The 14234-nt window shown below is 40.7% G+C and overlaps 1 protein-coding gene across 7 annotated transcripts in view; it reads left to right on the top strand.

The window, feature by feature from the left end:
• AKAP6 (A-kinase anchoring protein 6) overlaps positions 1 to 14234 on the top strand; it is a 488303-nt gene that overhangs the window by 131036 nt on the left and 343033 nt on the right. For 4 of the 7 annotated variants that reach the window (XM_025202476.1, XM_025202473.1, XM_025202475.1 and 1 more), the window contains one exon: positions 5321 to 5675. In XM_025202476.1, coding sequence (XP_025058261.1) covers positions 5364 to 5675 — 312 coding nt within the window. In that variant the 5' untranslated portion in view covers positions 5321 to 5363. Of the gene's footprint in view, positions 1 to 229; positions 732 to 5320; positions 5676 to 14234 lie in introns of those variants that run through there. The other 3 variants (XM_025202471.1, XM_025202470.1, XM_025202472.1) reach the window with 2 other exon arrangements.

The raw sequence follows: 14234 nt of genomic DNA, 5'->3' as shown, positions 1-14234 counted from the left end.
GGTTTTCTTCTCATGTCTAATATACATATGTGAATCAGGTTACTACTTTCAGTCTTGCCAAACACATTTTATAGGCCAGTGCAAGCACGACATGGGAATTATCTTGTTTTGCAGCAGTTGGAGAAGTGAGAGCTGACAGGGAAAGGGAAGAAGGGGAGGAGCTTACTGTTCCTGATATTAAAAAGAACAGTACAGTGTGTACACTACTCTTAAGACACAGAGCAAGAGAATCAATCTTTCAGCTTTCTTTTGCGGCTGCATAGCTGGATTACAATGCTTTTTGATTTTGCCAAGAAACAGTATAATGAATTATCTGTACCACTGTTCAGGTTCAGTAATTTCTATCTGCAACAGTTTCTCCTTCCAAGTATTTGTGGGCTTTTAAAAAGAAATAACGTACCCAGGCCTTGCTAGTATGCATCCATGGTACGTTGTCTTATATTTCTAAGGAAGTTTTAAAAGTAGATAAAAGAAAATGATTGATTTTAGAATTGCTTAATACTTTCTTTTTTCAAAATGTTGCTATTCACCATGACCTGATGAAATGAAAAGGATTTGCTGGACTACTCTAATGGCAACCGGGATAAACGTGGTATTAGCTATAATGCTGGAGAGCCAGTCTACAGAGTCAGTTGTATGGTAACAAAAACAGTCAGCAGGTTCCTAAAGACTGCTGATTACAAACCTGCTCACTGCATCAAAGCTAGAACTATATTCTTCATGAAGCACGGGTTAGTTTTTGTTTTGTTTTGTTTTGTTTTGTTTGTTTGTTTTGGTTTGGTTTTTGCTTCTGTGGGAACATACTTTGATTTTTTTTTAAACTTTTTTTTTTTTACTTCTTTTGGAGTATGTTTGTTGCTTTAGTATTGTTTCTGGAGCTGAATCACACTGAAAAGGATTTACTGTGTGTATGGAGAAACAGGTGCATGTGAAATAATCATGAGATGTGCTGCACTTCTTGTGTACTACATCATTTAGTGAAGGAGAAATAATTACTTTAACATGAAGATGGGATCAGTTGGCAGTGGTAAACTTAGAGAAATAGGGACAGTGGTAATACAAACATTTCAGAATTAAGAGAAAATAATATTGAAAGTGCTTAAAATAGCAACATTATTATCTATTAAAAGTTACCTTTTTTATACTGTACACTTTGGGTTAGAACTCTCAGGTTGTAAAATGGACTGTTTCCAAATGGAGAGATTTATCTTTCCTAATACTTGCACTGAATAGTTGTGGTGACTGTAAGTAGGCCCATTTCTGGGGGGGTGAAATCGGGGCGACTGTCCCAGGCCCTGCACTTTGTGGGGCCCCATGGAACCGAGCAGAGCAGCTGCGGTGACTCCGCACTGCTGCCGGCTTCATGTCTGGCCACTCGGCACCCCCACCCACAGCCGAATCTGGTGCCTCTGGCCGCTTGCCACCCCTCCCCCCACCAATCTGCTCCTGGCTTCCTTGCATCCAGGGGTGGGGCCCCGCAGAGGCTGATTTGCCCCAGGCCCCGCACTTTGCTCAAGTCACCTCTGATTGCATGGAAGCTGATAAATGTATAAGGAGTTGAGATGGATTTGAAAAATGACCAGCAGTTTAAGGATCCAGATATAAATATTGATTTCATACAGTCTTATTGCTATAGTGATATATCATACTGGTTTAATTTCTAAATATTAGGACATTTTTCTAAATATAAGCTATATAGAAACTGAGAACTCGTCAAATCCTCCTAGAATCTCTGTCTGTGAGCCCTGTCGTGCAGACACTGATATGTTTTAAAATTAGAACATGTTCTGAGCAGTGGCACAGTAATGCTTACTACAATCTCATAACATGCACAGCTTGCTACAGTGCAGGCTGAGCATGTTTTGTACCAAATATTAGATCCTGTCAGTGCCCTACAATGGAGCCAGTTGAAGACACAGGTGCATTCCCAGGGCTGAGACTGAAAATCAGCAGATTTTCAGTCTCGGAGCCAGTTCAAGGCTCCGATAAGGTCCTGGAAGATTGGTCTCAGCCCTGGGACTACAACTGATTATTTCCATGGAGTAGCCTGCCTTGAGCTCAACATGTACTTCATTCGATCTGGAGATGCTCCTCTTTGGAAAAGGTGCAACTTTGCTATAAAACAATACAATATGAATGCACTTAGCAGGTGTTATCTGGCTTGAATGCACAGATGCTGTCATTTTAAGTGCATTTAACATATGCTAAGTGCAATGTGGCCCTATGATTGTACTGTAGAAAACTCTGGTAAAAAGCTGCCCAATTAAACTTTTACAAAGCTAAAATCAGTTTCATATTCAGACTCATATGTGAGTGATAGTTTAATAGTACTAGTGTAGGAAATAAAAGCAAAATAGTATAGCAAAAACAGTCTATTACCTGGCCTGTCTGGCTACCCATCAGACCTAGATTGGTCTATGAATTGGTCAGGTTGCAAGAGAATCTGATTGGTTTTAGATAGTACTTTGATACTTCAGCTGCATGTGTTGTAGGAGTAAATTGATGCTGGCAGCTCCACTTTAAATGTTCAAAAACCACAAGTCAATGAACATAGTGCTGTAGATTGATAAAGAAACAAGCTGTTTACCTTTTCTGTGACCTAATGATTTCAATTTCAGTCTTCATAAAGGAAAAACTCATATGGTAGAAACACAAAATGCTGCTCAAGTGAGGACTGCAGTGTTGAAACCCAGTATTTTGCAGTCTTTGGGTGTATCTACATGTGCATGTTAATGCAATGCAATGAACTATGGCACATATCATGTCAAAGTTAATTGCTCCTGGGACCTGTGCTTACACATGTGCCTGGGACCACAGTACATTGAGCTGGGTCAGAACAGCTCCAGCTGCCAGCCCCAGTTGACCAGGGGGTCAGCCTGCCAGCCCAGGACTGCTCCAACCCAGCTCAGTGTGGTGTGGAGAGGCTGGCTGGAGCACAAGAGGCTCCAGTGCAGGGCTAGCTGGGAGGCAGCCCCTGCACTGTAGCACCCTCATGCCTCAGCCAGCCCTGTCACTATCTACATGTACAGGGCTGTGGTGTAAAACTCTTTGCAGCAGGCTAGTACTTGTAAATAAATAATAAATTAAATTAAACTCTGCAGCAGGATAGTATTTGTAAATACAAGTACTATCCTGCTGCAGAGTTTATTAATTTACTTTAGCCTAAAAGCCCTTTATGTGTAGATGCCGAGACATTTACTGTGGAGTTAATTAGTCTATTCCCAGTAAATGTCTCCGTGTAAACACGCCCTTTATGTACTTATATAGTAGAAAGTAAACATAAGAAAAAAGTTACAAAAATGTAGATGGATACTGTCGCAGAGCACTAAGCTGCCTGGGGACCCCATCCCATGACAGATACTTTTTATAATTTGATGGCTTGACAAAGTGTCTATTAGAGTGACTCAGCCTGCAAAGACAACTGATTTTGTTAAGTTGCACTCTGTTTTATCAAAGATATGTTGAATATCAGTTTGTTGTGTTGAAGAGCTTTAAAAAAAAAAGCTCTGGAGAGAGGTTCATGACTTGTTTTAAGTTTAGTGAAGTGCCTTGTCACAGCTAGGTCTGTATCATAAATTCAGATCTGAATTTCTCTGAAATTAGGTTTGATTAAAATGCAGAGCTAATACAGGTTTTCAGAATGCTTAAGGTATTTTGCCTTAAATCAGGCCACATGCTACCAACATTAATTCATTTTTTCTTGGGGAATAATGCTTAAATGCAGCATGTAGTTCTACTTAAAGGATAATTTTAAGAAAGCTTTAATTTAAAGTATTTTTTTTAAAATGGATTTTGCTTTTGGATGGAAAAAATGATACACAGGCTAGCCTGTGAAACCTTTTCATAATCCATCCATGAGGCAATTTTCTATAAGAATATCAAAGGTTTTCTGTGCTCAACAGTTAAAAAGGGGACTTATATATTTGGTTAATATGAAATCCATATTAAATTATCTAATCATAATTGACATGTATTTTGTCAATTATTTTCTGTGTTTTTCTGTGATTATTATTGATCATTTCCATATTTTAAATAGCCTAATCCATCACAAACTATCTTCTGCTTTCACTTGATCCTGAATTAGTCCTAGTTGTGTGCATATGGCATCAGAATTAGTATAGGCAGAAATGACTATAATATAAAAAAAAAAAAAGCTATTACCTTTCTCACCTAATAGGTTAGGTGGAAGAAAATGGTTAAAATACAATGGCAAATACAAGTGAGAATTGATAGGAATAATTCACAATATCTTAAGAATAGAGTATAAACTTACTATGATCCATCCAGTGAACAATCCCTTTTTAAGTAATTAAATTAATTAGAAAAGCTTATATTTATAATAGTTATACAGTGTATTATACATATTGTATATACAATATGTATATTGTATATACAATATACATTGTATACATAATATACAATGTATACAATTATACATACAATATATTGTATATTATATTAATATACAATATACATTAATTGTATACAATGTATACAATTAATATATATATTAATTGTATATTATTATATAAGTATACAATGTATATACAATATAATGATTTAGCTTTAAATGATTTTTCCTTTAATGGGAATCAAATGAGTTGGCAGTTCCTGATGTGCACTTTACATTTGAAGCTGTAACTTGATTCACTTTAGGCAAAGATCCTTTGTGTAAATATGTGCTTGCTGCAATATGTCTTGATCTAAGAAAACTCCCAGAATTTGAATTTCAGAAACCTAATGTCTACATTAAATCATCCCCCATTACTTGCTGTGAACCATTCTCCAAAACTTCCCTCCTATCTAACTCATGTTCAGGTAAATGCTTGAGTAAACAGATGAAACTTTGATAAGTGCCACAAAGGTCTAAAGCTTGCATTCTTGCAGATGACAGTAAGTCCTTGGGCAGGGATGATGTCACTAAGCAATTTCAGCAAAATCTTGGGGCCAAACTTATTGCTACCATAATCTAGTACAGCTCCATTAACTTCAATAAAGTTGTTTTACTTTGTCAATACTGATTTTCGTGTTTGTGACTCTTTGGACATGTTTCATTGTAGCATGCACTGACTGCTGCAAAATGCTGTTTTTATAGAAATGTAATTGATTTTTCCCAACTAAGATTTTAAAAGTTATGGGTAAGCCAGTAACTAATAATTAGGAATAAAATGAAAGTTGTTAATGAGAGAGGATTTGAAGGAAGAAACTAATCAAATACTGGGGTATGGTTTCTCTCTTATTCAAGTTATTGCTTAGAAACATTTTTAATTCAAAGTTTTATATCAACAGCAGTCTCTGTTATTTCCTTGTGTCTTTGCAGCTATTCTGGGAAGAACTATGGTTTGGATTTTACTATATTAGCCATGGAAATAGCAGTTTCCCCCATGAGGTCACAAGAATTGGATCCCATGGCTACTGATGCATCACCCATGCTTATAAACATGACTCCCACCACAGAGCAGAATGGTGAAGATGTATTGAAGGAGCTCAATTCTGGAGAGCGGTATGAAAAGCCTCCCCCTCTCCATACAGGGGCTGACTGGAAGATTGTTCTCCATTTGCCTGAAATTGAGACATGGCTCCGAATGACGTCGGAGAGAGTCAGGGACTTGACCTATTCAGTCCAGCAGGACTTGGACAGCAAGCATGTAGATGTGCATCTAGTGCAGCTAAAGGTAAGGTTACATATGTTGTGTGCGCCAGCCTTAGATGCACAGGAGGCTTACTGGCATAGCAGAGAAAAGGGCCTTTCTAGAATGGGAATAAAAATGCCATGTATGTCCTTCCTTTCCTTCTCATGTCCTCATGGCGAGGTATTGAGCAGAATTTGCAGATTCATTGGAATCTGACAGGATCGCACCATGAGCACTTCTGCTATGGCATCAAACTCCCAATCCCTGAGCTTCCAGACACTCGCCCCAGTGCTCACACCACCAGAGCAGGGTAGGCCATGTATGTGACTGCATGTGACAACTCTCATTTACTGTATCAAACCCTTACCAAGGAAAAATGGAACATGTCATATTGAGGTTACTTGCAAAATTCTCTATGTATTAGACTAATGCAATTAAATGCCAGCTTTACTGGACATGCCTGTACCACATGGTACCTAATAAAATGCTAACTTGAGAATTTGGTTTGAAGACCACTAACACTGAATAACATATTCCCATTGATTTCAATGCGTTTTGCATCAGGCCCTAAAAGAATCTTTTTGTGAGAGGACTCTTATGTGTTCCCGCAAAGCTTATGTTCATGTTTTGATTGCACATGGCACTAGTGATGTGCTTATAGTTTGGGGACCTTAGTAACAAATATGGTAAGACTGGATTTACTTAGAATCATGAACAATCAATCAACAGATTCATTTCCAGGAGCAAAATTATATTAACAAAGTTGGCCTTTAAAAAATACCGCAGTAGGTCTTCTTTAAATAAATCCTTTCAAATATGTCCTTTTTATCCTCTTCAGTTTCAGCAGGCAGTTCTTTAAATCATGTTGAAGAGATTCAGGGTAAAATATAGAGGGGTATTCCTAAGCAATGTTTATGTACTTGGCTTAGTCTGCTGCAGCAGATTAAGCATGCCTTTGAAGACAGCAAGCAACCTCTAAAAACAGCAAATGAATGTCATCACTTAAGACTGAGCTGTCTTCAGAACTCAGCTTTCTATGGCCTATGTGAATACTTTATGCAAACCTAGGATTCTTTGAGACAACATTATTTTGTGCATGTTTATTCTAAGAATGGGGCTTTAGGAAGTATCAAAAGGTAGTTCTGTGCGCTAGTCCATTGCTAACCACAGGGCCATTCTTCTCTGCACTAACCACAGGATTTGGGTTTCTGGTCAAGACTCTGGCTTATCAGGCAAGCAAAAGTTGGCATCATGAGTCCCCTTACTGGCCCTTTTTGGTTAGTCCAGAAGATGACTTGATGCCTAAAATAGAGGCACTTTGATGTGGGTCATTGAGTATGAGAAAGCATAGGGCTGTGACTGAAAAATGGGGCTAACTTCAAACCTTCCTAAAAAGTATATTGCCCTAAAACAGAGGTTCCCAAACTGGAGTCTGTGGACCAGTGAAATTCCCTAGAAAGTAATAGGAGATTATAGACAATTATAGAAAATTTCACCATCATAGCCCAGGTGCACCATAAGGAAACTTTTAAAGGTATTCCACAAAGAAAAGGAAGATGTTTGTCCTTTTAAAAATGTATTATATATTTTATTGGAAAGGCCAAGGAAAAGGCTTTATTTTTTTCACTCATTAGGAATCCAGGTCTTGTGTATCTTGTTTGGTTTAAACTGTGCCTATCTGTAAAACTATTAGTAATCTGATAGAGGAAGTCATTTTTTATTTAGAATAATTTTAATTAACAGCTAACTCAACATATAATAAAGTTGTTGTTATAACCATAATAACTACCATATTTGCTTAAATCCAAGATGGGATTGCTAGCAACAGCCCCAGCCAGTCCAGATGGGTGTATAGGGGTAGTATTGTATTTGTCAAGGCCAAAAAAGTATGTGGCAGTAATTTGGGCACTAGTTAGGGTGAGAGTTGTAGCTATATGAAGGATGGAAAAGGCCCAAGAAGAAAAGACAAGATTAGATGCTACCTAGATATGAGAACCTAGAGAGAGGGTATAATGCCTGAATGACTGCCACAGTTATCAGGGAAGAAGGTATCATGAAGGAGTAGGATGGGGAGATTTAGAGCTCTGTTTTTAGCCTTATTGGGCATCTTTACATGTGCCTTGGGAGGTGGGGGAGGGAAAGGGGTACTTTTAATTAGAGCAAAGCTTCAAGCCATTTTCAATAGAAAAATAGTCTTGAATGTTGTATAGCAACTGTACATTTTTCCAGGTTTCCTAGCAAACATGACTCACATCATCATTTGTTGTAGGGCCATGAAGATTAAGATTCAGAAGTCTTTCTGTACTCTGCAGTAATTGCCCAAAACATTTTAGGAAAAGTTTTCTAAAGCATTTGCTCAGAACATCATATAGACATTTCCTCTGTTGGCAGACATCTACAGCTAGTTAATAGAAAATGCTGAGGGCACAGGTGTGTCTTAAATTTCACCCAACTCTGGAGCTTAGATGCCATATTAATGGGGACCTACCAAAACCACAAAATCTGGAATTGCCCATGAAATTGGCAATGCCTGTGAAATCTGTTGGGGGGAGAGAAAAAAACACTACTGAAAAAAAAATACTGGCTCCCCAGAGGCAACCAAGACACCCAGAGAATTTAATTGCTTCTACATTTAGGCAGCTGCTGAGGGGCAGTTTTGGACTTGTGTGCCTAAATTCTGGTTGGATCCCACATCAGGAATCTAAGTCCTTTCTTGCATCTGGCTTGTGTGTACTTTTGAAAATTTTACTCTGGGACCTTAACTTAATTCCCCTCTTTTGATAATATGGGGTCAAGTGTCTAAAACAGTTTACAGCATGCACATTGAATAAACAAACAAACAAACAAAATAAAGTACTGTAAAAATAACTTTAAATTGTAACCACTGGAGCAATTTTCTGAAATGATAATTAATATATATATTAATATATATATATTTTATATATATATAAAATTACCACCAGAGAACTTGCTATTAAACATAAAACATAAGCTCCTGATGCTACTTATGCACATGCTTAATTTGAAACACATAACTAGACACTTTGAAAACTATTAGTGGGGGGGAAATAATCCAGTTCATTACATTTTTGTAGGAGAGTGCTGACAATGGCTTCTGAAATTTCTAAGAATATACCTTGCCAGTGATGGCTTTAAAAATAGCATTCATAATTTAATGATATCTTTTAATATAAAGTTATAATAATGTAGATTTTGGAATTTATGTTGGAAAGCCTGACTTACATAGATCATGGCTTGGAAATCTTTTGCCTGAATAGGGCAGAGCAACCTAGCTATCACTGTAGGCTGCAGGTCTCCACTCCATCCCTCCCAAACCAGAGCACTCAGCTTTCTATACTCACCTTTACTACAGGTACCCAGCCTCTCTTCAGTGACAGAAGTGCAGGCACAGTGGAGCAGCAGGCCTGGTGGTAAAGGGGAGCACTGTGGAAAAGATGGGTGGTATGATGCAGCTCTGTGTCAGTGGTTCCCCTGTGCCCCCTCCTCCTTTAAGTGATTTAAAAGGAAATATTTCAATTGCTTTGATTTAAAATCATACCACTTGGTACTGTAATGAAAAACATACTTTTTATCTGTGTTTACACAACCCCTCCCCACCATAGCTAAAACTGAGTTAACGAGATTCTTATCAATAGACTTGTTTACATTCTAATATATTATACTTGTGTTAACCCATTGCCTAGGTGGCACTGAAGGTTCAATGTGATTACAATGAGACTGCACATCTATAACGTAAGGCTTAAATTGGCTTGTGGAGCTTGTTACTGAAGATGATATGAAAGGTCAGGATGACTCTGTGGGGGTGGTAGGTAGAAACAGATCTCTCTACTGACAAACTGTAAATAATTGATAGAAAAACTAGGAAATGAGGCTTGCTGTGACATTTTCTAGAGACACCTCCAGGATATAACTGCTTTGATGTCCACATTTTTAACAGAGGAGGGAATAATAAAAAATATGACATCTGCCCAGCATGAGAGAGAGAACCTTGCACACGTTTGATTTCTCAACAGCAGGATTTTATTAACCCTTGTCTTTTACACCTAATTTCCTGGTTTTAAAAGGAAAAAATGGAAAATAAGGAAAGGTGCTAGGAAACAAGAACTGTAAACAAAAAAAAGAAGCTTTCTTTAACTAGCTAGTTCATTGTTTTTGATATCCCTAGTGTTTCCTAGAATGAGGGCACTGCAGACAGACAGAGAATAAAAATCCCTAGCCATTAGAAACATATATTCAGTCTTGGACACGTCAGCTTTATACAAAACCTTGAAGTATCATACCAGTTCTCTCTGAACTGCTTTTCTTTCTGTATAGAACTGTTAAGCCAAACCTTACGTTTCTACTTTCAGCCATTATTCATTAAAAATGTGTTACTGTTCACAGGTAAACAACAAAAACTATATTCTCTTATAAAAATGATGTGTCAAAGCAGAGTTTAAAACATGGGTGTCAAACTAAGAATATTTTAAAGTTAACCCACATAAAAAGAAGAAAAGGAGCAAAAAGAGTAATAAGAAGTAAGAGTTGCCACTACAGGGTTTGTGAGCCAGGATAGGCTTCTATCCCTGTTCTAGGTGGGGGGGGGTTGGAGAGATGGGTTGGTGGGGAAGGGAGAGAATTTAATGTTGAGTACTGGATAGTGAAATGGGAGATGAAGAGGCAGTGGGTGGGAATGGCAGCTGAGGGCTGGGTGGTTAAATGAAGTCCTCCAGCCACTGAAGCCACAAAAGGATAAAATAAAAAAGCAAGAAATAAATTAAAGTAATTAAGAGTAAGTACATTTAAAGAAAGTCTCATGTTGTACTGGATTACCCAAGCCCCAGTTTATGGGGACACTGTTCCTGCCCTGAGAGGAAACCCCAGCTCACAGGGACCCCAATCTGGCCACCTACCATGCTCCCCACCCATTCTCCCTACCCCTCCCTTCCAGATGACCTATGCCTCTGCAAACTGCCACACCAGGTCACACCTGGAGGGGGTGGGGGGTGGTACAGGAAGGGGAATTAGCTTGATGCCAATACCACCCCCTGGGTTGTGGTGTTCATGGGGTGGAAAGTTTGTCCACAAACAACGGGAGTGTGGGAGGAGGGGACACTGCATCCTGGGATGCTGGAAGACTGAACCAGCAGTGGTTTATCTCTAGAGAGTGGCCACATGTTTGTGGAACATGAGCTGGGTAACACAGCTCAAAGAGAAACCTGTCCTGGAGTGACATAACTTTAAGATGCCTAAAGGATGCTTAAAACTGGCTCACACATCTTAATGTGAGGCCAATCCAGGAATTAAGAGCTCTCTGAGCCACCTAAAATTGATGTGTAACAAGGCCCTTGGGCTGGCTGAGTGGGGTACCAGCCCTGGGAGCCCACTTAGAAGGGGTGCCATGCTGGTGGTGGTGGTGGTGTAGCAGCAGCCAGTTGCAGAGCTAGGGGCAGGCAAGAGGGACACCTGCCCCAGATGCCAAGTTAGGAGGGACATTGGCATTGCCATGCTGGGAGCTCCAGAATAGTTTTGGGTGGCTGCTGTTGCTACTTGAAGAGCAACAGTGAGGGCAAGCAAAGTATGCACGGTGGTAGCAGCAGCTCTGCCAGAACCATAGGAGCCCTGGCATGTGGTAAGGCAGCTGCCCTCCTACCCCTGCTCTCAGAACCTGTGGGCTCCCGGAATGCCACCTTCCCCCCCCACCACCCACACTCTTGGAACTCAGTCCCCCCCGACCTGCTCTCTGAACCTGTGATCCCCCACCCCCTGCTCTTGGATTGTGCATGGACTCCTCTACCCCCTAACTCTCCTTCAGGGTTTGCTCCAAGCACCACAGCAGTAGCTGGGTGCAGAGACTCCATACCACTGCTGTAGCAGCAACAGCTGGGGCCAGGCAGATCACTCCATGTCAGCAGCAATTGCAGACTGTCTCCAATGAAGGTAACACTGACTCTTTCTCCATCCACTCCCTGCTCTCCAGTGTTTGGCACCCCTTATCCTCCAGTAGGGCTCAGCACCTCCATTCCCACCACAGGGTTTTGCCCAGGGGCAAAGCTTATTAGTTACATGCCTGGGCATCTAACTATCTGGTTACTTTGTACTTTTATTGAATTGTGCAGCTGCAGATATATCAGTTGCAACATACTGGAGATTTTTCTTTCTTCTTTTTTATCTTCCACTCATTCTTGAAAAATTCCTGAGTTTATCCAGCCCAAGCTCTCACTCACCCACCAATAAATGCACACATGCCCTTTTGGCTGAAATCAAGGACAGAAACATTCATCTGGAAAGGTATTTGATTTCAACAGTTATGAGCCATTGAAAGAGGGGGTGAGCAAAGAAACTGTACCCCTTCTTTATCTGTGATCATACAGCAGTGGAAGTCATGTATTTCGGTCTCTGCCTATGGCGAGACAGGAGCCAGGCATCTTACTGGTTTCATTCAGTAGGAGTGCTTGTGAAATAATAAGGCGCTACTCATTATGACTAAAGGCAGAGCTTGCCCTTGTAATAGAGTTAAACATGAAGATTAGTCATACGGAAGTATATGCTGAACCATGAGGATATGTGAAAACTTGCAATTATGAATTGAAAAAACAAACATACCTGTTGCAGGAAGAGGTGTGGCAGCTTCCAAAAGCTATAAGATCTAAGACTGGAAGCTAGGCATCCTTCTGTTCTGGTTCTATCTCTGTCACTGTTTGGCCCTAATAATACTTCTTACTTATACTGTGCTTTACAAACATTAATCCCAAATCCCACTATTTCTAATTGTGTGAATTGCTATGCTGACTTGATCAGAAATTAAGATTTGACCCAACTGTTATAATTTTAAGTATTTCTCATTGTCTTCCTCTTACAAAGAGGGAAACTGAGGCTTAGAGATTTGTTGATATCCAGCTTGGGGTCAGAATCGGAACCTGGTCCTCTAGATTCCCACACTTATGACTTCCAACTGCATAATGGTGTTGCAGGATGACTAGCCCTTTAAAGTAAACAATTCTCTTGCAACAGACCATGTGTTTCTCTAGCTGGATTTAATTAGGAATTTGGGATGGCAATCAGGTGACAAGGGAGAGAAAAGAAGTAGGGAGTGGCAATCACTTGGTATCTGATCCCTGGAGAAAGTTGACTTCTCTATGCCAGTGAACTGGAGATAACTGATGACCAGAGAAAGCAAGAAAGAGCTTGCAGTTGAAAGTATTCAACTTCTGATACTTCAGGTAAATTGCTGAACTTCTACTTGTTCATCTAAGCCAGTGCTGATCCTTTTGGCAGAGCAGCCAGCAGTTCTAATTTACTGGGTCAGCTTTGGTATTTCATCATGTTTCTAATTAAACCAGAACTTTCTGCTTACTCTAGGATATTTGAAGCTAAATGCAGGACTCTGTTCTTGACTTTCCACAGTAAGTTTTCCATAGTAACCAAGCTATGAACTAACTGAGCTACTTCTCCAACAGACCATGGAAGTAGGAGGAAAGATATAGTTGTTAGCATTTATGCGTCTAAATATTTGGCACATAGATACTGTGGAGATGGGTTCACCTAAATAGATAGCCAGGCAACTTCTAAGTTACCAACTTCTAAGTTACTCCAGCCATTCCTCATGCATTCCTCTGCCTCTTTCTCTTAACCACTCTTTGGCTAACCTCATTTGGAACTGAAGTACTGAAAGCAATCTGGGTTGTGCACACAAATTTAATGAGAAAGCAACCCTTAGGGTAAGTAGTGCATTTGGACCTAAAATAGATGCAGCCCTGTCCAACAGCAACAGGAAGTAGATGAAGAGTCACCATAGTACCTGCAGTAGTGCAGGGGCTCTGGGATTTATTGAAGGCAGGGATGTAAAATATGCAGCCAATGGAGCAGGTCTGCCCTGAGGTGCCATTCCATCTGGCCTGCTGGGCTACCAGTGGATACTGGACGCTGGGGGCATAGCCAGGGATGTGGTCTGCTGCAGAATTTTAGGCCTCTCGGCCCCACTAGACAATAGGGGAGTGAGTGAGGGCTATGGCCACTTGTCCCCATAGCCACTTCTTGCCTCTGGTGGGCCTGGACCCTGCCACCACTGCCAGACCTGCTGTAGCCTCCACTGAACCCACTGCCATTGCAGCCTCTGGCCCTCCAGATCTGGCCCAGGAGGAGCCCCGTGGTCCAGGGTGAGGTTAACACTAGGCCTGTGCGAAGCGGCTAGTATTCGCTTTAGATTTGGATTCAGCTGATTTGGAGGACAGTGATTCGAATCACTGTCCTGAATCGATTCGGGCGAATCTAATTCAGAGATTCGGCTGCTGCCAAATTTCCAAATTACCCAGGCTAGGCCCATCCCCTACCCACTCTCCAAGCCCAGCAATGACTGCCCCATCCGTCCCAGCACTTTGAAGAAAAAAAAAAGCCCTGGCTTACCGGGTGCTGCTGGGCAAGGGGGTGATCTCTGCTGTCCTGCACAGTGTGAGGGGCTCTGCAAGGGCCCCCCAACTCAAACCCCTGCTGTCTCAGCCCCCCACCCCCACCCCATGGCTGCCCCGCCCACCCCAGCTCTGGCCCTTTAAGAAGAAGGAAAAAAAAAAAGGATAAAAATCCCTTGACTCACCGTTTCTG

Source organism: Alligator sinensis, unplaced genomic scaffold (assembly GCF_000455745.1).
Source record: "Alligator sinensis unplaced genomic scaffold, ASM45574v1 scaffold720_1, whole genome shotgun sequence".
Lineage (NCBI taxonomy): Eukaryota > Metazoa > Chordata > Crocodylia > Alligatoridae > Alligator > Alligator sinensis.
This window is presented reverse-complemented; position numbering and strand designations above follow the sequence as displayed.